This window comes from Hibiscus syriacus, unplaced genomic scaffold (genome assembly GCF_006381635.1).
Source record: "Hibiscus syriacus cultivar Baekdansim isolate YM2019G1 unplaced genomic scaffold, ASM638163v2 tig00002919_pilon, whole genome shotgun sequence".
NCBI classification, from domain to species: Eukaryota; Viridiplantae; Streptophyta; class Magnoliopsida; order Malvales; family Malvaceae; genus Hibiscus; species Hibiscus syriacus.
This window is the reverse complement of record NW_024061957.1, coordinates 792,336-818,333: the sequence shown is the minus strand read 5'-3', so window position 1 is coordinate 818,333 and position 25,998 is coordinate 792,336. Positions and strand designations below refer to the sequence as shown.

The 25,998-nt window shown below is 33.3% G+C and overlaps 3 protein-coding genes and 1 pseudogene across 3 annotated transcripts; 2 read left to right on the top strand and 2 right to left on the bottom strand.

The window, feature by feature from the left end:
- The first annotated feature begins 4,575 nt into the window (after positions 1-4,575).
- On the top strand, positions 4,576-12,325 carry LOC120163517. The gene is made up of 22 exons (XM_039173439.1): positions 4,576-4,754; positions 4,832-5,323; positions 5,623-5,870; positions 5,979-6,068; positions 6,179-6,313; positions 6,398-6,516; positions 6,711-6,875; positions 7,180-7,285; positions 7,516-7,621; positions 7,707-7,817; positions 8,122-8,285; positions 8,361-8,478; positions 8,860-9,084; positions 9,392-9,582; positions 9,921-10,088; positions 10,228-10,333; positions 10,508-10,645; positions 10,745-10,903; positions 11,003-11,209; positions 11,371-11,565; positions 11,645-11,716; positions 11,922-12,325. The coding sequence occupies exons 1-22, from the start codon at positions 4,707-4,709 to the stop codon at positions 12,078-12,080; spliced, it is 3,522 nt and encodes a 1,173-aa protein (XP_039029370.1). The 5' UTR covers positions 4,576-4,706; the 3' UTR covers positions 12,081-12,325.
- A 2,874-nt stretch (positions 12,326-15,199) lies between these two features.
- On the bottom strand, positions 15,200-18,621 carry LOC120164702 (glucose-1-phosphate adenylyltransferase small subunit, chloroplastic-like). Its single transcript, XM_039174367.1, has 9 exons — positions 18,221-18,621; positions 17,732-18,028; positions 17,374-17,643; positions 17,081-17,260; positions 16,471-16,574; positions 16,273-16,384; positions 16,035-16,133; positions 15,823-15,942; positions 15,200-15,463 (listed from the first exon to the last, which is right to left on the bottom strand). Exons 1-9 carry the CDS (start codon positions 18,464-18,466, stop codon positions 15,347-15,349), a joined length of 1,545 nt encoding a protein of 514 aa, XP_039030298.1. The 5' UTR covers positions 18,467-18,621; the 3' UTR covers positions 15,200-15,346.
- Positions 18,622-19,748: 1,127 nt separating this feature from the next.
- On the bottom strand, positions 19,749-21,978 carry LOC120163030 (ras-related protein RABB1c-like). Its single transcript, XM_039173062.1, has 6 exons — positions 21,659-21,978; positions 21,023-21,162; positions 20,673-20,755; positions 20,304-20,508; positions 20,103-20,171; positions 19,749-20,012 (listed from the first exon to the last, which is right to left on the bottom strand). The coding sequence occupies exons 1-6, from the start codon at positions 21,702-21,704 to the stop codon at positions 19,920-19,922; spliced, it is 636 nt and encodes a 211-aa protein (XP_039028993.1). The 5' UTR covers positions 21,705-21,978; the 3' UTR covers positions 19,749-19,919.
- Positions 21,979-23,339: 1,361 nt separating this feature from the next.
- On the top strand, positions 23,340-24,420 carry LOC120164691 (annotated as a pseudogene).
- Positions 24,421-25,998: the final 1,578 nt, after the last annotated feature.

Genomic DNA, 25,998 nt, shown 5'->3' with positions numbered 1-25,998 from the left:
CACTCGATATCTCACCCATTTCTCCTCCCTGAATCTAAATTTCTTGCAGAACTGAAACTGAGATTACCACAGATATATATAACTGATGAACAAAGCATGTCCCAAATATGACATACCCCATAAGAAACCAAAGAAAAGAAAACTGAGGACCCCACCAGGAGAGTTTCTGTGGGGGCCACAGAACTAATTAGCACTAGTAGAAGTTATAAGAACAATACAAAGAAATACACAACGCCTGTTTTGTAATTATCTTGATATTGGGGGAAAAGAGAGTGGAAGTGAGACTTTTGAACCAGGACAAGCAGGGAGAAGAAATCGAGGAGGAGAAGGAAGGGGAAAGTGGAGGATTGATAAGCTTACCGGAGAGGTGAGTGACAATGCACATTGTAAAGGGGGAGTACATGACGTGTACGGAGGGCCGAGGTGTCACAGCGTGCATGGAGAGTGGCGTTGGGATAGTGAGTCCACCGACTGGAGGGGGGAGAGGAAGTTGTGAAAGTGAAATTCTGGGGTGCATGAGGCGAAACGTGGAACGCAGTAGCTTTTCGGTGTTTTGTTCATAATTACAGTCGTTCATGATTCTCCATTTGCTTCCGATGATTTAAGCCTTAGAAAAACTCTGGGTTAGATGGGGTCATTTTCTTCAAGCCCATGCACACACCATTGAAGCGAGCTGAAGAAGAAGAAGATTTGTAGTTATTATCTGAAACATGTTATGGATATATATATATATATATATATGATAATTTGCCATTCAAATTTACATTCAAAAATAAAAATGTGGATATATTATCATATATTTTATAGAAGACATTTACTGTGTAACTCGGAACCTGCCATTGCACAGAGAATTAGACCAAGATGTTCTGGTTTTGGTGTAGTGAAACTGAAGGTTGTCAGATTTTGAGTTGGTCTCTGTCAAACTAAAAGACAGTCTAGAATCTGGTTTGGTTGCTTGTATGATAATTAAAATGGGTAAACTCCATCGGTTGTCACTTTTGTTTGTTTTTTCTATTCTGATCACAAAATTTTCTATTATTATGTTTCAGTCACTTACTTTGTTAATCTGTTACAATTTAATCAGTGAACTGTTAACTCTTGTAACATTTATGATGTGACATGATAATAAAAAATGTTAATTTTTTATTTGATTTCTAAATTTTAAATAAAATATTAATTTAATTTTAAATTTTCGTTTCATTTATTTTTCGTTCCTTTAAAATAAATAAAAGTGATTTCTATTGTAATTTATCTTAATTATACATTTGTTATATTTATTTTTTAAATTTTAATTTTAATTATACAAGCCTAATTAAATTTAAAAATCGATGAATAAAATAAATGAAATTCATTATAATCGATCTTGAATTAAATCCATTATAATTTATATGTGACATTTATATCAAACTTTATTAATATTAAAAAAGCAAAAATATGAACCTAAAATATTCAATCATTTTCATGAAAATTCTAAAAACATTGACACACAATATTATTTAAATAATTTTTTTAGGTAATTAGATGAAAAAAATTAAATAGTTCATGTACCTATTTTTGATAAAAAAAAATACTTTAGATAAATATTTTAACTAAAAAGATAACTTTAAATAATTATTTTGATAAAAAAATACTTTAAGTACATAAAAGAAAAAATAGTACACTTTATGTACTTATTTATCATATAAGTATTAATTTTTTATCAAAATATTATAAAATCATCATTACATTTTATTGAATTGTCACAAAATGATTATTAAATCTATCAAACTTTTATACTTGTTATAAAATTATAATAATTTGATAAATTTAGTAATTTTTAAATATTTAATGATAAAATCATAATTTGATGATCCGTGAAATTATCTGGACATAATTATATTTTCGTTTTCGAAATTAAAAAAACTTATTTTCTATCGAACAAAGTTTTCAAAATCAAAACGAACTAGATTCTCTATTCTTTTTTAATAAATTTGGGATGAATACAAGATAATATCAATTCAAAGACTTTTAATCATTTAATAATGGATATTCATACTCATGTATACGCGATATTTAAATCCAAACCTCAAAAAAATAACAATAAATCTCTTAACTACTGAGATATAATCTTATAACCTTAAGTTTAGGTATTTGGGTCAGCAAGTCCTCTATGGTGTTTAAGGACAAAATATATTTAAGTGAGGTTTGAAGACAATTTGTTCTGTTGCTTTGTGTTTGCTGACTAATGCAAAGCATTGCATTGCACTGGCAACGTGTGTTTTTATTTCATCTCTAAAGTAACAGTAGTCGTGAAGCTTTTTTTTCACCCTTCAAATCTCTAACGTTTTGACTCATATTTTTTTTTATTTTGTTTTGACAGATGTTTATGATGTAATAAAACAATTCCTTTTAATCTGTTAATTGATAAAATGAATAAAGGTGCAAGATATAAAGGAGTTTTACTCTGACTCAATAGTTAGATATAATAACAAAATAAAGGTGCAAGATATGGTTGATAATTATGGAAGCTGGGATTGGAATTATCTAAACGGGGTACTAACCAAGGAGATTTTTTCTTACATTGCTGCTATCAAACCACCAGTGGACAATGGAGGATTTGATATCCCGATCTGGAAATGGGACAAACACAAGCGTTTCACAGTTAAGAGCGCTTATAAACAACGAGTAGGTCCTCTAATGGAGAATGAAAATGCTTTAGACTGGCACCAAATCATGAATTACCGTGGTCCTCCGCGTGTAAAGATGTGTCTATGGTTACTGGCTTGGAATAAGCTTCTACCAAATGAGGAGCGTTATAGGAGACACATGACGATGGATAGCCATTGTGTTGTCTGTGGTGCGATGGTTGAGTCGAACTTACACATTGTTCGGGACTGCGTGGCCGCTCGAACTGTTTGGAATGGTTTAATTAAAACAAAATTGCTGGAAATTCTATAGTCTGTCGCTAGAAGATTGGATTGAAAAGAATTTATCTCGACCTCAACACTTCACTCTTAACGCCGCTGACTGGGACCTCTTATTTGGCTTGATTATTTGGTGTTTATGGAACCGTCGAAGTCGAATTTTATTTGATGAAAATCATGTGTTTATAGACAGCGTTATAGTGCAAAGCAAGCAGATCCAATCAGAAGCACTAAATGCCATCGCCAATCGTCCGATTGGTGAAGCTATAAGAGAAAGCAATGTAAACCGGTCTTTCTCTTGGCAATTCCCCCTGAAGGATGGTGTAAAATTAATTCGGATGGTGCTCGCTGCAACGTAGATGGTTTTTCAACCTGCGGAGGTGTAATTCGGGACCATGAAGGAAGATGGATCGTGGGATATTCCAAAATCATTGGAAAGTGTTCGATTCTTGATGCGGAACTTTGGGGCATTTTTGAAGGACTATTGATTGCTTGGAATTTGGGATTGAACCCCATCATTATGGAAACATATATTAAAGAAGCTCTTAGCGAAATTACAGCTAGATCGGGATCGAGAAATGCATCTTTAATGACTCCCTTTATTATAGACTTGAGTAACAGATGATGGAGTTTGAAGTTCGTCTTTATACCAAGGGAGATGAATAAGGTAGTGGATAACATGGCGAGACTGGCATGGTCACAATCGGCAGTATTACAAATTTTTCGAACATCCTCTATTCTGCTATGGAGATTGAACTCTATTATTCACAAATTTTTTGAACTCCACCATTGCAGAATAGAGACAACTAGCTCTTGTGCTTATTTCTTATTTCATTAAAAAAATGAATAAAGTGAGTGAATATTCCCTTCGATTTAATATTAGACGAAATCATATTTATTATAATTGTCAATTTAACTTGTGATCATTAATATTAAGGGATTTCTGAATAATAGAGTTCAATCTCCATAGCAGGAGAAAATAATTTCCTTTTACACTTAACATTTGTAAAAATATTTTTCTAAAACTTTTATCTTTTAAAAATTTAACCCTAATAATTATATTTAGGATTAAACTACATTTTGATTCTAAAATTAACAATTAAAAAATGTTGTGAAACACCAATAAGAGTTGATTTAAGTGATAAACAGTTTGATATAACTTAAGTAGATATTAAGTTTGAAACTGTGTATTCAAAAAATCTTCGATAGGAGACTCACTAAAATTAAGTGTGCAATACAAATCGGTTCGAATTAATTAGGATAAAACCTTAAAAAAACCAAAAGTACACATAAAAAATGTTGTGAGTTAATTTTAAATGAGTGTATAATCTTAAAATGAAAACTAAAATAAATAAAAAAGATTATACTAGTGACGGCCCATAAAATTATTTATTTATTACTGTCTATATTTAAAATTTATAACGGTTTACTTTAATACTATAGTTTATAAAATATTATAGCCAACATTTGCTTGTTTAATTTAATTACTATATTGCTTCTTTTAAGAGAATTATAATATTGCTTTTAATTTCATCTATTATAATAACAAATATAGGGGAAAGAATTTAAAAAATCCCTTTATATATAAAAAGGGGGGAAATAAAATAAAATAAAAAGTTCGAACTAGCCGTTACCATAATTGAAGATCCCAAAAATATAAAACACGAAGGCCGCTCCTTTCTTTTCTTCTTTACCTTTCCTTTCTTGTACTACTTTCAGCTCCTATTTTTATTCCTTCCTGATCTTAGCCCAAAGCTCTCTCTTTCTCTTTCAGCTAATTTCTTTTCTAGTATACCTCTGATAATGTTCACTGAAGGGTTAGACGAATCTGCAATCAACTGGATCAACCAGGTTTCGTTTTGTTTTTCGTTTTTTGGTTTCACTTTAATTTTCAATCAAATTTGATTTTTTTTTTACTTCTTTTGCAGGGAAAAGAAGCAGATAAGGAACCCATAATTAGATCGCCATTGGCAGAAAAACTAGCGCTTCATGACTCATTCCCCAAATCCCCTCTTATTTACAACGCCGCCACTCTTTTATCTCCGCACGTTTTGCCTTCTCCTCTCAAATTCCGCTCCGGCTTACTTGGACCCCATAGTGTTATAGCTCCTGCTCTCGATGGCAGGGACTGCGAGGACGATGAAAGTGTAGGTTCTGTTTCCGATGATATATCTGGTGGAGATGCTGGGAATGTAAACTTTTCTGATGAAGATGACATGTTTGAGAGAACCAAGTGTAGCTCAAAGTTGACTAGAGGGTTTTCTAAGCTGGATTTGAAGGTTGAATTGCCTGACAATAATAGAAGATTTACTGATGGTGATTCGGGCATTAGAGATTTTGCTAAGAAAAATGTTACTTCCGCTGGCATTGGAGGGGGTGGTTTTGGACTCAGGGAACGAGTTCAAGTTCAAAATGCACATGTAAGGAATCTTCTGGCATGTTTTCTCTTTTATTTTGACTACTTATGTTTTTCTTCCCCTGTGTAAAAGCAGTGCATTGGAATAGGAAATTATGATTTTATTGCTGTTTGCAACAGACATACATGTCTAGATTGATGTAATACTTAAACAATCGGATATGGTTTTGCTTCTTTAACTTTATATAGGCTTTATTTTTATGATTGGTTTTGCTATGAATAAAAGATTATTTTGTTACCTCTGTAAAATGGCTAAAACTGTCTCTTTTCTGGGTTCTTTCCCTTTCTTGATGATGATTTTAGGGAACTGTTCGAGGTCAAGTTAATAATACATTTAAAGATGTTGAAGATTTGGGGACACCAAGTGCACCTCCCATATTGGATATTGAAAGAGAAGGAAGTGACATGGAGATGGAGGTTGAAGAAGAAATTGACCAAATTCAGGATAGAACCTACAAGCCAGTACAAGTAGATTGTTTTGATGGCAGTGAAAAAGAATTACCAGAATGGAAATCTCAATCCTTAAATGGCCCTGAACTTGGTGAAGAAAGGTGATCTAGTTTTTAGTTTCATTAGGCACAATTCACATGGAAGCCTCTCATGTCTTTTGACCTGATTATACTACTATTTCTAATATTTCTTGACATTGGCTTTTGCAGAGAAAATGAGATCGTGAATGGAGACAAAGAAGAAAGGATCCCTTACTGGCAAAGTAGCATGCCCGATGACTTGCATCATTATAACACCAGGTGCAATCTCTATTAAAGTTCTAATAAATATAAAGCTGATGTTTGTAAAAAATTTTAGGTAGTAAACCACTAAATCTTACGTTCTTTATTTTGTAATTCTATTACTCCAGTGGCCAATATGCATGGCAGACTTTAATTGCTTATGATGCATGCATCCGCCTGTGCTTATATGCATGGGCTAGAGGCTGCCCTGAGGCACCTGAATTTCTGCGCGATGAATGCCTTCTACTACGGAGTGCGTTTGGGTAGGTTCCTTCTCTTCTTTTGACCTTAAAGTTGTCCCATTAACCTTTCAAAGATTTCTCAATTTTCTGTATTTAAATTCATAGGCTACACAAGTTTTTGTTGCAACCACGAGGTGTACAGCCAGTAGAAGTTAGAACTAGTAAGAGTGTAGAACAAGTTTCATTAAAGGCAAAGAAGGTCGTTGGAAAAATAAGAGTGGAAGGTAAGGTCAATATTTTTATGGCAATTGTATATAAAAATTTGATTCTAGGAAGGATGGATGGGCTATGGAATTATTGCTCTTTATAATAGATTTATCATCATGTAATTACTTGTGGCTTTATATTAGTTTTGAACATGTCATTGGATAACTTCTTTTAATTTAAAACCTAAGTTGCCTGTGCTGGATAATTGCAGTGAAGAAACTTCGGATAATTCCAAGGAGGAAACTTAGGAGTATGTATTCACAGCGAAGTACAATGTACATGCAAGTGGGAGCGGAGTATGTGCGACGGGTCTCATCACTTGTGAAAACTGGCATGAATTCTCTTAAAATAGCCTCTTTTTCAGTGGCATCTGAAGGTTTGTGGTTGTTCTGATATAATATTTAATGTATTTTAGTTATTTTACAACTTTGAGCTTAAGATGAAACTGATATGGAGAAGCTTAAATTTGACCGTAGCTGCTTTTTTGGAAGGTATGCTTAAGCTGATTAAACACTTATAACAGCTTAACTATTTTATGGCCGATAAAAATCTGCCTACCTCCTAAGGAGAATGTTTCAGGATTTCTTCTTCTCTTCACTAATACATGGACTAAACGCTGTATTGAAATTCCATTCCATAATGTTCTGACATAACTAATATGTTGTTTTTCATATTTCCAGAGCCACTATCATGCTTATTCCAGCTGAAGAGTGCTACAGAAGATACCAAAGTTGAACCAAGTTCTTCCATCTGCTTGCACCCAGGGAGCAGTGATTATCATGTCTTGTGAGTTGCTATCGTATATCTAAGACTTAGGATAGTACTTTGGCGGACAGCAAGTCTATCATAACTCAAGCAATAAGCTAGTCTTATGCATCCCATGTCATAACTGATCTTGATATCTTGCCATGTCTGCCTAAGTTAGCATAGCTTGGATATGTAAATGAGAGATCACATCTGTGATGAGAGTTATGCTTTCAATGGTAGAAAAATCTTATACTTGCACGTGCTTTCAGTTTCCCAGAGACTGAAGGTGATGCTCTTTTGCTGGAAGTCCAAGACAAGAAGAAATTAGTCCAGGGCCGAGCAACAATACCAGTTTCATCTTTAAGTGATAATCCTGTATGTATCGTTATCTATCTTCTAATCATCTTTTAAAGGATAAATATCATCCATCATGATCCGATGTGGTCTTCTATCTGTGCAGAATGAGAGAATCAGATGGTGGCCCATATACCATGAGGATGAAGAATGTGTCGGGAAGATCCAGCTATCTATTGGAAGTACAATTACTTGCGATGAGACAAGTCAGATAAAGGTATATTTTCCATGTCAAGGACAATTCAATTGACTTGATTCTATTTGGTGATCGGTGATAAGAGAACTAGATATGCTGTATGGAGTAGATCAAATTATGGCTCCACTTGTCCTTTCCTAAACCAGAATTATGTTATTCCTAATGACATTACAGATTTCCATTTTCTACATTAAGAATTTTCTTTCACATGTGTCGACAGTTGTGTGGAGTTGGACTAAATTGTTTAAGTACGTCAATTAGTATCTAAAACATACAAGTGAGTATGCATGAGTACATTTCACCTACTGTGTTTTTCATCTTTTAGAGTGGGCCTGTCGTGGAGACTCTAGCCTACGATTTACTCCTTGAGGCTTCAATGCGTGCACAACGTTTTCATTCCAGAAACTTGAGGTTACAGGGACCATGGCAGTGGTTATTGACTGAGTTTGCAGACTACTATGGAGTTTCTGATTCATATACAAAATTGAGGTATGTAATTCTACTTATTCATATACTCCTTGCTATTTCCTTGTTATGCTTTAACTCTTTTTTTTCTTCTCGTAGATATCTATTACATGTCATGAATGTAGCCACACCAACAAAAGACTGCTTAGAGCTTGTAAATGAGTTGCTTGTACCCGTTTTAAAGGCCAGGAATGAAAAAAGCTTGACAAGACAGGAGGTTGGTATCTCTGGCTATTGATTGCTTCATATTTTCTTTTAAAATGATGAGAGAGGTTCTTTTGAAGCATCAATTGTGTTACAAATAATGCTAAATTATATTTAAGTTGCAAAAACTTTTATTGACATAAATGATCAAAATCTCTTGCGTTGGTTTATTCGACCCTGAATGCTTAATTTTGGTGAATAAAAACATATCACTATTTTGTATACGACAAATTTAAATATTAATGGATTTCCTAATATTGGAAGTATGGCACATTTGATTGCGCTGCTTCCATTCATTCTGAAATGAAAAGTGTTGCATATTTTCATGCTTCAGAAAATTTCTACATAATCTAAATGCTTCACTGAGATGACTCATCTGCATGCTCTCTTGCAGAAAAGCATACTGCTGGGTTGTGAAACACAAATTGAGAGCCTTTTGGCAAATGCTTTTGAAAACTATAAGTCTTTGGATGAGAAATCTCCGACAGGGCTAGCTGATTTGTTTGGACCAACCCAGGAGACCGCAGCACCAGCTCTAGCTCCTGCTGTTCAAGTATACGCTCTGCTTCATGATATACTATCTCCAGATGCTCAGACTACGTTGAGAAACTATTTGCAGGTAATTGCAATTCTTTAGTAGTGACTAAACAAATCTATCACACAGAATATATCAATTGCTATAATTTGGACAATGTTGATGTGACAAGGGTTCATTATCCTCAGCAAGCCTAGCATTCTTTTTTGAAGGCTACCTATTGGACCTGTTAACTTGTTTGATTCACTAAATTCATTAAAATTACTATATGTGTTCAATAGAAAGGAAATATTGTCATGCATGCATTAATGGGACATCCCCTTTTAACTCTTATTTTATTAAAATATCATATAAGCAACTGTATAATGGTAGTGATTGTAACGTTTTGCAGACTGCAGCCAAAAAAAGGTGTAGGAAACACATGATTGAAACCGATGAGTTTGTTTCAAGCAACTCCGAAGGTTTTCTCTTGGACCCCATTACCATTTCAACAGCTTATCTGAAGATGAAGAATCTGTGTATAAATATTAGCAAAGAAATTCAGGCAGATATCAAAATCCACAATCAGCACATACTGCCCAGGTAATGGCATAGTTTTTTGGATGAGAATACCATGCGAGGTACTAACATATCTCATGTTATGATAAATCATAAAAACTGTTTCACAATGCCAATTCACCCCCCCCGGTTATATCATATATGGTAAAAAATCGGTTATCTTCTTTGTTTTAACTTTCAGTTAATAGCAACTTTGAACAAAAAGAATTAGCGACTAAATCAAATTTATGTAGCTTTCTTTTTTCTTTTTGAAGGTAAATTTATGTGGGTCTGAAGTTGTAAATATCTCCACTTCATACTTCTTAAATACGTAGTTATTAACTGATGTATCATGTCTTCTGACATATATGCTTCTTCTCCAGTTCAATTGACCTGTCAAACATCACAGCTGCAGTATATAACACTGAGTTGTGTAAGAGGCTTATTGGTTTCCTTGCTGCATCGCCTCCATCTTGTCCTGCACCACATGTTAATGAACTTTTGATTGCAATTGCGGATTTCGAGAGGGATCTTGAGTCATGGAACATCAGGTTTGTGAAGAGTTTTTTTTATATCCCTTCATATGAATAAAATACTTTAATTTTTCCAAGAAATGGCCACTAGAGGTTGTATGAGTATCTAAACTTTGGATTATGACCTCTTTCTTACACATTATCTTGCCTGTTTCAGTCCTGTGCAGGGTGGAGTAGACTCAAGGAGTTTGTTCCATGATTACATAATGGTGTGGGTAGAGGATATGCAGCTTAGGTTACTCGATCTTTGCAAGGCTGAAAAGGTATTGCTTGACCTTTTTCATAAATTTTACTTAATCTGATATGAATATGATGATATTTAAAGAAGTAAAAAACAAATAATCTTCTCTGGGTACATAAATCAAGTACATTCATTATCAAGGATCTGGAATAGCTTACCTTGAACTCTTGAATATGGAACTTTGGGACATAATCAGGTGCCTTGGTCGGGAGTAACAACAAACCATTCAACTTCACCTTTTGCTGAAGAAATGTATGAGAAGGTAAAAGATTCCCTTATTGGATATGAAGTAGTTATCAACCGGTGGCCTCAGTACTCGTTGGTCCTGGAAAATGTAATTTCCAACACTTCCTTTTGCAGTTTTTGTCTTTGAACATGTGTGTGTCATTTTTTCATCAACTGACCGTTGCGCATAATTTTGGTTAATGTGAAGGCTGTTGCCAATGTGGAAAGAGCCATTGTTAAAGCACTGGAGAAACAATATAATGACATCTTGACTCCTTTGAAAGATAGTATTCCAAAAAGGCTTAATATGCATGTCCAGAAGCTGACACGAAGGCAGTCGACAGCTCTATATTCAGTTCCCAGCCAAGTGAGTGCACCATAATCAATATAATTAAACTCCAGTCTATTTGCTCAGATGTGAATATATTCTTGCATATCCTAATTTAGTTGTTGTTAATGGTGGCAGTTAGGAATATTCCTCAACACTGTCAAGAGAATTGTTGATGTCTTGCATTGTAGAGTGGAGGAGATCTTAAAGTCTTGGGCATCCTGTCTGCCTCTCACCGGAGACAAGAAGTCGCTGTTTGGAGAGCAGATGAACGGGATCACTGTCATGTTGAGAACAAAGTACAAAAATTACTTGCAGGCAACGGTGGAGAAGCTTGTTAACAATGTAAGTCCTATTTAATTTGATTTACTTGACAAATTTGTCATAAACAATTTATAGTCAAGATGTTGGGATTAGTTCTCACTCACCTTTGTTCCATGTCCATCTTTGAGCATTTCATCATGAAAAAGAAAACTATTATAATTAGAGCTTAATGACTGTTTCAGACGCAAGCTAATCGAAATACAAGACTGAAAAGGATACTTGAGGAAATAAAGGAAGAAGATGGAGAGGCTGAGATCCGTGAGCGAATGAAGATGCTAAGTTTGCAACTGATGGACTCTATATCTAACCTACATGAGGTCTTCACAAGTTGGATATTTGTAGCGGCATGCCGTGGATTTTGGGATAGGATGGGACAGGTGAATGAGAAACTTTTAGATCTTTTTAACTTAGCTTTGTCTTGTTTCTGACATGTTTTCAATTAACTAATTTTACCAGATTGTACTGAAATTTCTCGAAGGAAGGAAGGAAAACCGAGTGTGGTATAATGGATCATACTATGCTCTTGGGGTAAGTCATCTACTCGACAACGTCCAAATTTATTCTTCTACGTGTGCATGCTAATGAAATATTATTTGCAAACATGGTCTTTTCTTAATGCTGAAATATTACATGGACTCGGGTGATTGTCGGATACCGATGTGTTCTACCCAAAATAAAGAACCCGGATTTGCAGTAATTATGGTTTAACGTTCCTATGTCTTCCCCTTTGTAGATACTGGATGATACCTTTGCATCCCAAATGCAGAGGTTGCAAGGAAACCTGCTCCAAGAAAAAGATGTTGAGCCGCCTCGTTCGGTAATTGAAGCTCGGTCTATCCTCTGCAGAGAACCGGCTAATGCAACGGATGCATCCACCTACTTCTATGTTTAATTACAACTCATACTCCTGCATCAGCTGCAGTACCAAAGATTTTGTCAATATATACGTACAGCACAAAGACAAAGACCTGCAATTGATATATTCTTTTCTGTATACGTTATGTAATACCCAGATGCTGCTGAAAAACGCTCTCCGTAGTTCTTACCTGTGTTTTTCATATTCAAAGCTTCTTGTATTCTTTCTGATTGAAATTACAATGAAATAATAACAATGCCTCGGCTCATTTTATATCAAAACATGAATCAATTCAAAAGTGTAGTAGTGAATGAAAATTAATAAATTCCTTATACTAAAGGATTACAACTGTTATAAATTGGATTTTTATTGAATTTTTTAATCGGTCCAAATTGTTATTTTGTTTCTACAAGATTTTAACTTAAATTTAGTTATAAAAATATAATTTACATTTTTTCATTATTTTAAATATTGAGTTTCTCTTAAAGTTTAGGAATGAAATGAAACTAACTATAGTGCAAAGTAAATGTTTTTCTTTTTGTTTCCAACACTTCTTTTCTTCAATAAATACCAAATCATCAAATTAAAATTATCATAAATTACTAGATAAGACTTAAGGGTGCGTTTGGTTCACGGAATGTAAGATTACCAATGGGAATAAAAGATTACCAGGGAATAGGATTACTGGGAATGTTGTATTTTGTGTTTGGTTGGTTTAGCAAGAATGTAAGATTACCGTGTTTGGTTAAAGGAATAAAAAAATTATTGGAATGTATATTTGACCAAATTGTCCTTATTATATATTTGTATAATATTACAAATTGTAAAATATTTATATATTTTCTTTAAAAAATTAAATTCATAATATTTATATAATTTTTTTTTACAAAATATAAAATATAAAAAAGGTTTAATAAAATGGTAAAATTTTTTAACCCCTGAACTTCATATAAAATTTTAATTATAGATTTTTTTTGTAAATCTAAAATAATTTAAGGATAAATTTGTAATTTAACATTCGTAGAATTTTTATTATTCAATGACAGAAGAATGATATTTTTGAAAATAAAAATAAAAATTTAAGGGCATTTTAGTCCAAAACGTCGGTAATGTTACAATACCTAAGGGAATGGAGATAATGACATTCCTGGTAATATACCCCAAAAAATCTACTATTGGTAATAAAACATTACCGGGAATGAGATTCCCGACCAACCAAACATGGGAATGTGAGATTCTCATCCCATGAGAATCTCACAATCCTTGAACCAAACACCCCCTAAGTGTATAAATATTTCGAAAAAGTAAAAACGTTTTTACAGAAATACATTTTTTTAAAACTTTTCAGAGACTCTATGTGCGATTTTCAACGCAAGAATAATATTATTCTAAAAACAGAAATTAGAAAGTGTCTTTTTGTGGTGACGTTGGAGGAGTGGGTAGATAGCCGCTTGGTGTGATTCCTTAGTCGTTTGTTCCTTTTTCTCTCTTATTCTTTTTTGTCATACAATGTAGAAGGACAATGATTTGTTATAAGTTGAGGGTTTAATGTTTGATTCTTCATGTTTATTCTTCTTGATTTCTTGTCATGTCTAACAGTGAATCCATGTTTATTATTTTCGTGTTTGGTCCTTTTAGTAAAACAATATATATATATATATATATATATCAATTTTAATTTGTGTTTGAAAGGGGGAAAATGCACCGTAAAAACACTGCCTAAAAACACGTCTTGTGGACCGATGGAAGGAATACTTGGTAAGATAGGTTTTCTATTTGATATATGACTAAGTGGTATCTAAAAATATAGGTTGGCATTGGAAATGCATCAACTATAGCAGCCGATGTTGGCTTTGATAATTACAGTTTTCCCTCTTTAATCGACTCTTCCTCGAGTAAAACTAGCTACTAGCGTTAATGGATTAATGTGAACATCAAATATTTCAACAATATTGTTTCTTGTCTTTTTATTCTGCAAAGAGTCTGGTCGAGAAATAAAGTCAAGTGATTCGACTTTAACCCTACCCAAGTTGCTCGTATTTTAGTTTCATAGAAGAAAATCAAGGCCAAGTTTCTAACACAAGACCGTTTCTACACAGAAGACCCAGATGGATGTCTGGTCTGGTCTACCCTGCCAGCCTGCCATGAAGTTTCTAAATTTTCGTTCCCGTTGAAAAAGAATATGAGAGGTTCACATTTACCTATCTTTGTCTATGCAAGGCAATATAGAAAACTATGCTTGGCATTGATGAAACCATAAATGTGAAACTAAACAATGAAGAAGAAGCATAGTAACGCGGTTGTGTTTTCCCTGCTTCTCGTCTCTGTACTTTTATCAATGCCGAGTTGGGGGCCTCTGTTAGTTGAGGCAAGAATCTCTAATTTCTTAGCTATCCAAGGTTTGCTTTGTTGTTTCTTTTTCTCTATGTTTAATTCCTTATTATATAGTTCAGGCGACTTCAATTTGTATCAAATATTTATGATGATTGTCCTTTGAACACCTAATGACAGAGAATCTAATCCGTTTAAGTTCGACACGTCGGAATTTGGGCCGAGGAGATCCTCCAGTACTGAACCGTAGCCCGATGAGGGCCGCACCGTTTCATCATGACTAAGGCGGCGTCTGATCAAACCAGATCCTCCAGCCAGGAACCCTCCCACAGTGGACACGCCCGTACTCAGAATAATAACCGTGCATGATATGCAATTAATTTATTCTATTAATATTGTCGTGTTAATATATTTTCTTTTGTTATAATTATATTCAAGAGGTTATATTTTATTACTATTTTCATTATTATTATTATTATACCATGTTAGTATTATTTTGATATTAACAAATATGCAATTAAATTATAATAAAATATATAAAAACTGATTTATAATAACTAATTGTTAATGTTATATATGAAAATAATTTATAAAATTAAATTCGAATATAGAAATTATATTTATAATTTATAGTTAATATAAATGAAAGCTGAATTTATAATTTGACGTCTAATGGGAAGCTTAAAACTGTATAGCTATGCCAAACTCAACTACCATCACCAATGGAAATATATATATATATCTGATTACCAGAGGATAAGGTTGACAGAGTAGAGACCTCCAAGGTAGAAAATTTTGGCCAATCAGCCAGTTCTTCAACATTAAAATATTATTATACTGCCTAAAAATATACATCACATTTGGAAATTACTTCAAATACAAAAAGTAAAGCTGGTGGAAGTAATATGCCTTTGCATTACTTTCTCGAGAATAACCAATGCAACAGTACCTGTACTTAGAAGCAAACTTCCTCAGATTACAGTTCCACTGGGAATCAAGGCATCCTTGATTACTGTCACAATCCCACTCTTAATGAAATATCCGTCCGTTTCCCTTGCTGCTTCTTGTACATTGTCACTGTTAATGATCTGAAAAAGAGCGACATTCTTTGTCAGCATTTTAACCTTGAAAATCCAATAAATATGGATCAACTACATGGGATTAAATGTTCTTGAAGTTGTTTTAGAAATAAAACTTCATTCAATTTAGAACTTTGTACTGACAATTTCATCAGAAATGTAACAATCAATGCCAAATCAAGGGACAGGTCAGACTGCAGAGGAGAAGAATTTTTTATTCTGGCTAAAGTTCCATGCAGAAGAACACCAAGGAGAGAATTTAACGAATGATCAGTGAAACTCATCTCTTTCCAAGGGTTTAATTACTATGCTGAGACCATAAATAAATCATAGTAAATTAATATAAACTAAATAAATAAAAAACCAACCTTCACATTGGCACCAATTCGAGCATTCTTGTCAATAATGGCTCTCTTGATGTGTGAATTCTTTCCAATGCCAATTGGAACGCTGCCCTTTGCAGCAAGTAACTCCCTGTCAGCATCAGTCTGGATGAAGAAAATGAGAACAGATTATCGTGGGTGCAATGGTATAATGTCAAAAAAACAATAGAAAACAAAGCACTCTCAGGCTTTACTACCTCATAATAATCTGCTCCCATCAGTAAGGTATCTTCTATGATTGCGCCCTCGGAAATGCAAGAACGAAGACCAACAACAGAATGATAGATTTTACAATTCTGCAATCAACCAAAACACCAAGATGTTCAACTCTCATAAATTATCTAACTTCCATTTATCATGTGAACATTAGAATCAACACCAAGTCAACAACCAGAAAAGCTAGGCAGGCTATTGACCTAGCCCCAAGGAAATCACCTTGATAACACAACCCTCACCAATAACACTATCTGTAACATCGGCATCAAGCATTTTGGACGGAGGCAAATATCGAGGCTGGGTGTAGATTGGAGATGAACGGTCGTAAAAGCTAGGAAGTAAGATCAAAACCATAAAGGTAAATAATTTTATCATCAATCTAGTAAAAATAATAATGCATTGATGAACTAAAACAACCTGAAATCAGGCACGGGCTTTTTGGTAATTCCCAGGTTTGCATTATAAAATGCCTCAATCGTACCAATGTCCTCCCAGTAGCCATCATATAAGTAAGCTTGCACCTACATTGGTTTAAAACCAATTAGACCTCAAGAATAGGTATATCTCAGTTAAGTAAGAAAAAAAACATGGCAATATAAATAAACTCCATCATGCATAAAACTATAACACCGAGCATCAATCCAGAATACATTAAAATGTTATGGTATGGTGCAAGTGATGCTTCCAGTTTCTGTCAAGCTGCTCGTAACATGAATGTATATGCTGGAGATAATCTAATTGTCTATAACTGTTCATTTCCATAAACAAGAGGTGAGATGAACTGCATCCAGATTGTTCAACTACTTTTAATGTATGCTAGTGCTGCAGGTGTTGGTATATAAAGAAATGCCAGATAAGAAACCACAAATATCAAGCTGCTTTCTGCCAACAAAACAAGAATGGTTGCTATAAATTGAAACATAAAGAAACAAGCTACTTTAGTTTTCAGATAAGCTCTCCTATAAGATTAGTTAGCTTAATAAGGTAAAGCCGTACATATGGAGAAATGTACGAAAAGAATACTTACCCTCATCCCAATGGAAGTAGCACCTGGAATGACTTCACTTCCAAAATCATTGGCACCTGGAAATTTTTCTCGAAGAAGACTCAACATCGCATTTTTACTAACAACATATATGCCCATACTAGCAATGAACGGCAATTCTTTTGCTCTCTCATCATCAAGACCTAAAATTGTTGTATCAACCTAAAACAGCATTATCAAAGTCAGAACCAGAAAACAGTAACAGCTTTTAAGTTTTAACTCAAGACTGAAATACTTCATGCGAAATTCTCATCCAAATGAAGATTGTAGTCTACCTTCATAGCTTTAAGTTGGTCCCCTTTCGGTTTCTCAGCAAATTCAATTATCCGCCCTTCTTCATCAATCTTCATCAGACCAAATGCAGTAGCCCGTTTTTCATCCATTGGCAATGCAGCTACGGTGATATCAGCATCGGTCTCTCTATGCCCTTGAATAAATTTTTCATAATCCATTCTATATAAATGGTCCCCAGCGAGAACCAAGAATTCCATGACATCATGCTCCTCAAACAGCCACAAATACTGCCTTACGGCATCCGCAGTCCCCTGTACATTCAAACTCAGTGGCAACTCAAAACCCAAGAACAACATACAAAATTCGAAACCCACTTCAGTGAAACAATTTACAACTAACCTGAAACCAATTTGGGTTCTCAGGACTCTGCTGAGCAGCAAGAACCTCGACGAACCCTTCATTCTTGTAACCACCCATATTACTTGCATATGCGCGGGAGAGATGGCGATTGAGAGAAGCAGAATTGAACTGGGTGAGAACGTAGATTTTGGATATGTTACTGTTCAAGCAATTACTAACAGGAATATCAATTAGCCTATAATTGGCTCCTAATGGAACAGCCGGCTTAGCTCTCTTCTTTGTTAGTGGGTAAAGCCTTGTCCCTGCTCCGCCTCCCAAAATAATCCCCAAAACACTCTGCCAAAAATATATACATATCAAATTTACCAAACCTTTCATCAAAATGTATAACGAATAGCTAAGTTCTTTGAGCACGTTTCCATTTACCGGAGCTATCGATGCGCAACGTGTGGTGTAACATCAAAAAGATATGATAGAAAATCAGACAAGAGGTATGAGCAAGTGATAGAATGATAAACAAAAGCTTACTCGACTAGCGTCAGGGTCGAGACATGTCTGCGAGTTCTGGGAATCGGAAACGGCTTTCGGGGAAACAATCAATGGTGTTCGTTTCAATTGACGGGAAGAGGTAACCGTTTTGGAAACGAGCTTGTCACCAGAAAGAGCAGAAGCGGAGAACGATAAGCTACAAGAAGCTGGAGATATACAGCTCGAAGACGAAATGGAAGAAGCACTGGAAGAGGAAGGGAATTTCAAAGTAACTATTGAAGCCATGCTCGGAATTACTTAGCTTAATGAAGGATCTGAAACTGAATGGGAACTAACACCTTTCCAGAAGGAAGATCTGAAATTGATGGAAAGTCGGAATGGAACTACCTTGTTCAGTTGTTCTGGTAAGATTACGAGCAAGAAGTTGGGGACTGAGTATCTGTTGCCTTTCTGAGATGCTATATCTATTAAATTTTGTATCTTGTGAGCGAAAAATCAGTATAATTGGTGGTTGTCATTTCACAAATAATGAAAAATCATATTTGTTTATTTAAAATATAATTATTTATTCAAATATATATACATACATATAATTATTTAATATAGTTCTTACTCAACATAAGTTACAAGAAAATGTAATCATTAAATTTTAATTATACCTTTCACGTAATTACAAACAATTCTAATTTGTGAGTTTTATTTTTTTATTTTTTTATTGGTACAATTCATATTTCATACTGATTTAGTAAATATTTGATCACATCAAGTCGAATAAAAAATTGAATTACTCGAACATATGAATATCATTTAATCATTCAAAATTTATTTTTTAAATATATTTATTTAAATTTAAATATAATTATTTATAACTATTTCTAAAAATATATATATACATGTGAGTAAGATTTGCAATGTTGTTAAATAAGGCAAATATCTTCTAAAAGTGTTTTCATATACTCGTGTTATTTTTTAAGAAGATATTTTAAGTATAAAATACTGACAAGAGTATAAATAAGTTAAGAAATTGATAGAAAGAATAAAGTATAAAATTAAGGGATTAAATTATAAAAAAAATGAATGTCAAAAAGAGAAATTGAAGCAAGTATTCTTAAATGATTGAATAGTATTGGTTCAAATTTGATCAAAAATATATTTAAAACTATATTTAGAACGGAAAAGAAATTCGAGAAACAAAAAAAAAATAAGAATCAAATCATAAAGCAATCAAATTACTTAACTAAATATCAAAACTACTTCGTTTTTAGCTATTCGAACTTTCCAAATTCAGACTGAAATTAAACTTAAAATTCAAATCATAAACCAACATTGCATCAATTGTTAAGCTTGATGGTATGGTTTCTTAGAACTTTCTATTCCCCTCCTTGATATGGCAGGTATGGTAACATCGAAACTATATCGTCCTCAACCACAGCTGTATGCACATTGATGGTGTGCTTTGCCAATGCCTCAGCTGGGCTCATTATTTTACGGAATGTCTGGTTTATGGTCTGATATGAATCGAAACAAAGTTTAGAGACTAAATTAAAAAAATGTCAAATTTAGGGACTAAAAAGTTACTTTATCCCTATATAAAAATATCATAGTGAATCAATTCGGATGACAAGAGGTCACTATGAAAACAATATGATCAGAATCCAACAGCAAAACTAAAAGAACATAAAAATCCGAAATCAAAGCACGGAAAAGTTGAGTCTCAAAACTCGATGCAAAAAAAAAATCAGCTGCAGCAACCGCCTGCCGGAGAAGCTGAATCATCTCTACCACCAGACAAACCACCGCCAGTTTGATTTCCAAGTTTTATACCATACGACTGCACCAATGCAGTACTGAAAGTTAATAATGATTCAATTTGGACTTAGGGAGACGGTTGAAATTGCAGGGTAAGCATTACAAAACTAACCTCATTAGCTATGTCAATGACTCCATCCTGAATCTTCTTGTAGATATTGGCAGCTGTGCTTATGAATGCCTGCGGCAATTTCGGGCTATGAATATGGAACGGAACGGCCAAAGACAAGGAATAAAATAACCCTATTTATACTCGTTGTCTATAAAGTATTTTCAAGCATTCCTAAGCTTGACAAAAGTATTTTATAATCACCTCTTCAACATTTTGAGCCGTTTTTGCAGAAGCCTCCATGAATACCAGCCCATGTTCTCTGGCGAATTGTGCGCCTTCCTCTGTGCTCACAGCCCTTCTATGAGCCAAATCGCACTTGTTGCCAATAAGCATAACGGTCATGTTAGCATTCGCATGCTGCCTTGCATCCTCCAACCAGCTAGCCAAGTGATTGAAAGTCTCCCTCCTGATCATTAATCATTTATGCACGCAGAGAGTGCTATTATTGCAGACAATAGTACATGTGAAATTGTTTTGGTGAACAATATATGCATGTAGAAGAATGTATGAGAGAAAAGATTGGTAACTTCATGGACTTAACTAACGAGATCTTAAATGAAAGAATATTACCTAGTTATATCGTAGACTAGAAGTGCACCAGCAGCCCCTCGGTAGTAAGACCTTGTAATTGATCTGAATGACTCTTGGCCTGCCTGATGAAACAAAGAAAATTCATCATCCACAATATAAAAGAAACAGGTTTCATATTTTAAATGGCTTAAGCAAGGATTAATTATGATGGACATAACAATCAACAAGTATAAAAATGTCGCGAAAACTTGGAATCATCAGTGGGAGTTTGCTAGAGCATACAAAGTTCCAGTGCACTAATCTTAAATTACCCTATTTAAGAGCATTATAAGACCATATTACTTTAAACTAAAACATTCAGACGCTAAGAAAAAAGGGGTAAAACAAACCGTGTCCCAGATTTGAAGCTTTATTGACTTGTTGTCGATGGAAATCATTCTGGCTCCGAATTCGACGCCAATGGTTAAATCATGAACGGGCTGAAACCGTTTGTCAGTGAATTGCAAAAGAAGACATGATTTCCCAACTGCTGCAGAAACGAAAAGGATTCACTCATGTTAGCAGCACGTAGCTATAGCACATACATTCTGAGACTTCAACGTAGGGAGCAGCACTAACATAATGTCATTTGGAAACAATACTGCAAAAATGTTCTAGTAAATGTTGAGTATCATATGCAAAAATGCTTCTTAGGGATCAATTTCACCTTTCGTTGTCTCAACATTTGAAATACTACACATTGTCATGATTAATAAAGGAATTAATGGCTTAATCAGATCATACAAATGGTAACAATGCACCCTTTAGCTCTGTAATTGGAAAATACAAGCTCACTACCAAAGAGGTCGACAATTGCCAATAAAATTTTCCCAGAAAATTCAGATGATGTTGCCTAACAAAACCAAACTTTTCAAATTTCCCATAAATTTGAAATTTCAAGAAACAATCAGAAAACATATGAGAAACAACCCAGATATCCTATTTCCATAAATACAAAATCTAACAACTCGCGGAAGAAATCGTACCAGTATCTCCGATGATAATGTACTTGAAAAGGTAAGCGTACGACATTGTTTCTGACGGTATTTGAACAAACCCCAATTACCCAAATCCTGTACTTTGGTTATGTAAATGTATGATTAAGATCTTGCAGACAACATATTTTGATTTTATATTACCAAAAATAAAACTTCAAAAAATGGTTTCAATTGTGTTAAGCGTGTGCGAAGCATGAAAGTGTTGAAAAAATAAAAGGAATTAAACGAGCTTAATGATCCCTTTCTTCCCCATTTGTGTTCTTCCCTCAAACATTGCAATTCTTTTTCAATTAAAAAAAAATCTAGTAACAGAACGAGCGTTTTAAAAATTAAAAAAATCCTACACTTAACTAGATTTATTATTATTTTTTAAATAAAAGAAGTGATTAAAATATGATATCTATTTATAATTTTCTTAACTATTAACGCATATTCTGCTAACATAATTTTTTAAATCGTAATTATTTAAATTTAAGTTGTTAAATTTATCAAATATTTATATATATGATCAAAATAGTTATTAAAAACACGTAGTATATCTTGACAATTGTGAACGGAATAAACTAGATTGAGAGAGTCATCTCCTCCTCTACTATCTGATTTAGACTAATCGATCAATAGATCAAATATCGATAGTTATATAAACAACTATATAATGTAATATAGATCAAGGTTCATTAAAGGAAGAATAAATAGTATTAAATTAGTGTTTAAATGATGATAAAATCAAGGATTAATTTTTTTCTACGAGACTTTATTATCATTTTGCTGGATCTACTTTAACATATTTTCTTTATTTATTTATTTATTTATTTATTTATTGGATTGTTTTAAACTGTCCATTTTTAAATTTTCACTCTATTTTTTTCTTTTTCATCTTTGAGAATTCATGATATTGCAGACGAGATAAATTTAATATTTTTTATAAAAATTGTTCAAAATTTTTAATCTTTTTTATTATTATTTTTTAAAACAATTTATCATTTACCATTTTATAACTTGTGTTATTTTGATTTTTTAAAATTTTAATTGTCTTTTTTAATTTTTTAATAATTTATTTTTATTTTTTAATATTTATTTTTTAAAATATTTAAATAATTTTTATATTTAAAATTTATATAATTTTTATATTTAAAATTTAAATAATTTTTTATTTTAATAAAAATCAAAATTTATAAAAAAAATCAATTAAATCATTAAATTGTCTAAAAAATCAATTAAGTTTATGTATCACATCATCATGTGAAAGGCTGCAGCTCTAGATCGAGTGTGATTGCTGTTTCAATTTATCCTCTTCCATGGTGGAGAGGTCGATGTTAATTTAAAATTCTTATTAAATTTTTATTGATTAAAGAATTATATTAAAATTTTAATTTAAAGAATCTTATTAAATATAAAATAAGCTCAAGAATCATTTTTTTTTAATTTAAGAGTATACGAAATTGAAAGCAACGTGGTGGTTCAATTTAAGTTTCCATCGTACAGCTACAGCTACAGCTAATGCTACAGCCTTTAATTGTCCTGACATGATGACAGTAAACAAGGCTGTAATCCACGTGTTAAAATTGATTATGGTTGAATTTTAAAAATAGTTTTATTGTATTATTTCCCATCTGTCATATTATATCTACCAGTGTTTCCCTGAAATCTGGAAAGTGGGAAGCTTTAGAAGATTTAGAGGCTAAACAGTATTGAGACGTATCTATCACCATGTCGAAAAAATCTAAACTCTCACCAAACCTACCATGGAATGTTCGGCTTTTCGTGTCCGTCATGTCATTTGGCGTCGATATGTGTCGACGCACCAATTTCACTGTCAATCGAACTCTTATGAGCCTATTTGACCCCAAATCCTATGCTTCCAAGAACCCCGTCAACGGCGTTAAATCATCTGATATCGTCGTCGACAGTTCCTGCGACATTTGGTTTCGTCTCTACACACCCACCGGCACCGGCACCGATGCGCGTGAATCAGCTGCTTTTCCAGTCATAGTCTTTTTCCATGGTGGAGGTTTTGCGTTCATGGCTCCCAATTCCAAGCCTTACGACGATTTCTGCCGAAGACTCGCTGGAGAGTTTACGGCGATTGTTATCTCCGTTAACTACCGTCTTTCTCCGGAGCATCGGTGCCCTACCCAGTACGAAGACGGCCTCAAAGTATTGAAGTTCATCGACGATGTGAACCAGTGGGCGGAAGGTGCTAATGCAAACCTGAAACACTGCTTTATCGCGGGAGACAGCGCCGGGGGGAACTTGGCCCATCACATTGTAGTCAAAGCTAATGAACACAAATTTCGCAACTTGAGACTGATTGGGATGATAGCAATACAACCATTTTTTCGGCGGAGAAGAAAGGACCGAATCCGAAATCCAGATGGAGGTAGCTCCGTTCATTTCAAGGGAGCGTTCAGATTGGCTTTGGGAGGCGTTTTTGCCAGAAGGGTCAGACAGGGACCACCCGGCGGCGAACGTTTTCGGGCCTAACGGCGAAGATATTAGCGGCGTGGATTATCCGGCGACGATAGTGTTCGTAGGAGGGTTCGATCCATTGAAAGACTGGCAAAAGAGGTATTACGAGGGGTTGAAGAAAAGTGGGAAAGAAACGTATTTGGTAGAGTATCCGAATGCCATTCATACATTCTATGCTTATCCTCAACTACCGGAAACATCTTTGTTCATGAAAGAGACGAGAGATTTTATGAAGAAGCAACAGGAACAGAACATGTGAAACTTCAAGGTCAAAGAATTATTAATATGCAATAAAATTATTATTATTAGTGTTATTATTATTATTATGCGAATATTTAATAAAAGTATATATTTATGAATAAAATACAAATTTAGTATCCAACTATCAGTTTTATTCTGTTTTGGCCATTCAAGTATTATTATTTTTTTAAATCATAATTAATTTTATATTTTAGTTTTAATTTGATTGTCTGCTCTACTGTTAAAAATTTAATATAATTATTGAATGTGATTTTTTAAAAAAAATTCAACAATGATGCGACACTACCTTACGATAACACGTTAATATCATCGTTAATATTTTAACAATAGATGTTCAAAATAAAAATAAAACATAATATTAGATGTGATTTTGAAATAAAAAATAGTTAGATTATCAAAATGAAACAAAAGTGGTAATTATGATACTAAATGTTCAGTTTACCATTATTTTATTTCAAAGTGATAAAATTAGGGAAATATTGTGGGCAAATAAAAAAATTAGAGAAACACGACTGGTGAAAATTATTTAAAAATATACTGTATTTGTTATAGTATATTAGGAGCTCTCTCATGTAGACACGAGAAGTTCCATAAAATATATATTATTTTATTAAAGTTTGTCATATGGACATGATGCGTTAGTTTCTTAAAATATGACTTTTTATTAGAATTTTTTCGCATGATGAATTTTAATAAAAAAGTATATTTTATAAAATTTGTTATATTTACGTGACGAATTTATAATTTATTATAATAAATATTGTAAATCCCTATTGAACCAATCATATATCTCAAAATAAGATTGGTAGGAGGTTTATTCTACCAAATTTGTCGACTTTACTTTAAGGTGACGTTTCGTTCGCTGGAATGTTTATGAGGGAATTGAAATCTGTGAAAGAATTGAAATCTGTAAGAATTGAAATCTGTAAGAATTGAAATATGAATCTGAAACCTGTTTGGTTGGCAGGAAATTGAATTGGAATCCAATTCCATATTCTGTTTGGTTCGCAGACATGTCAGATGAATTTGATTTCAATAATGTAAAATGACAGACTTGCCCTTCTTGTTTTTTTGCTTAATTTTAGTTTGTTTTATAACTTACATGTATCAATATATTATAAAAATTTTAAAAATATTAAATTTTCATTTTATTGATTGATTATTTATTTCAATAAATTATAAAAAAACATATTAATAAACATCATAAGTTAAAATCGTCACAATTAGGGATGACCAACCAAACACAAAATACAAAATTCTCAGTAATCTTATTCCCTAGCAATCTTACATTCCCACTGGTAATCTTATATTCCGTGAACTAAACGCACCCTAAGGTGGATGATTTTTTTTAAACAATCAAAACTTAGTTTGATCCGATGATAAAAGAAATTAAAAAAATATTACATTTAACTGATTAAAATATATTTTTAAATACTAATTAATATTTTATATTAAATTTAAGTTATTAAATATATTTATTAAAAAAATACATAATCTCAATATCGTAAACTTAAAGAACATGACCAAATTTTAAAATTTGAAATCGTACAAAACCTTTAATAGATTTAGGGAATGTTTGTTTACATCAGAATGATTAA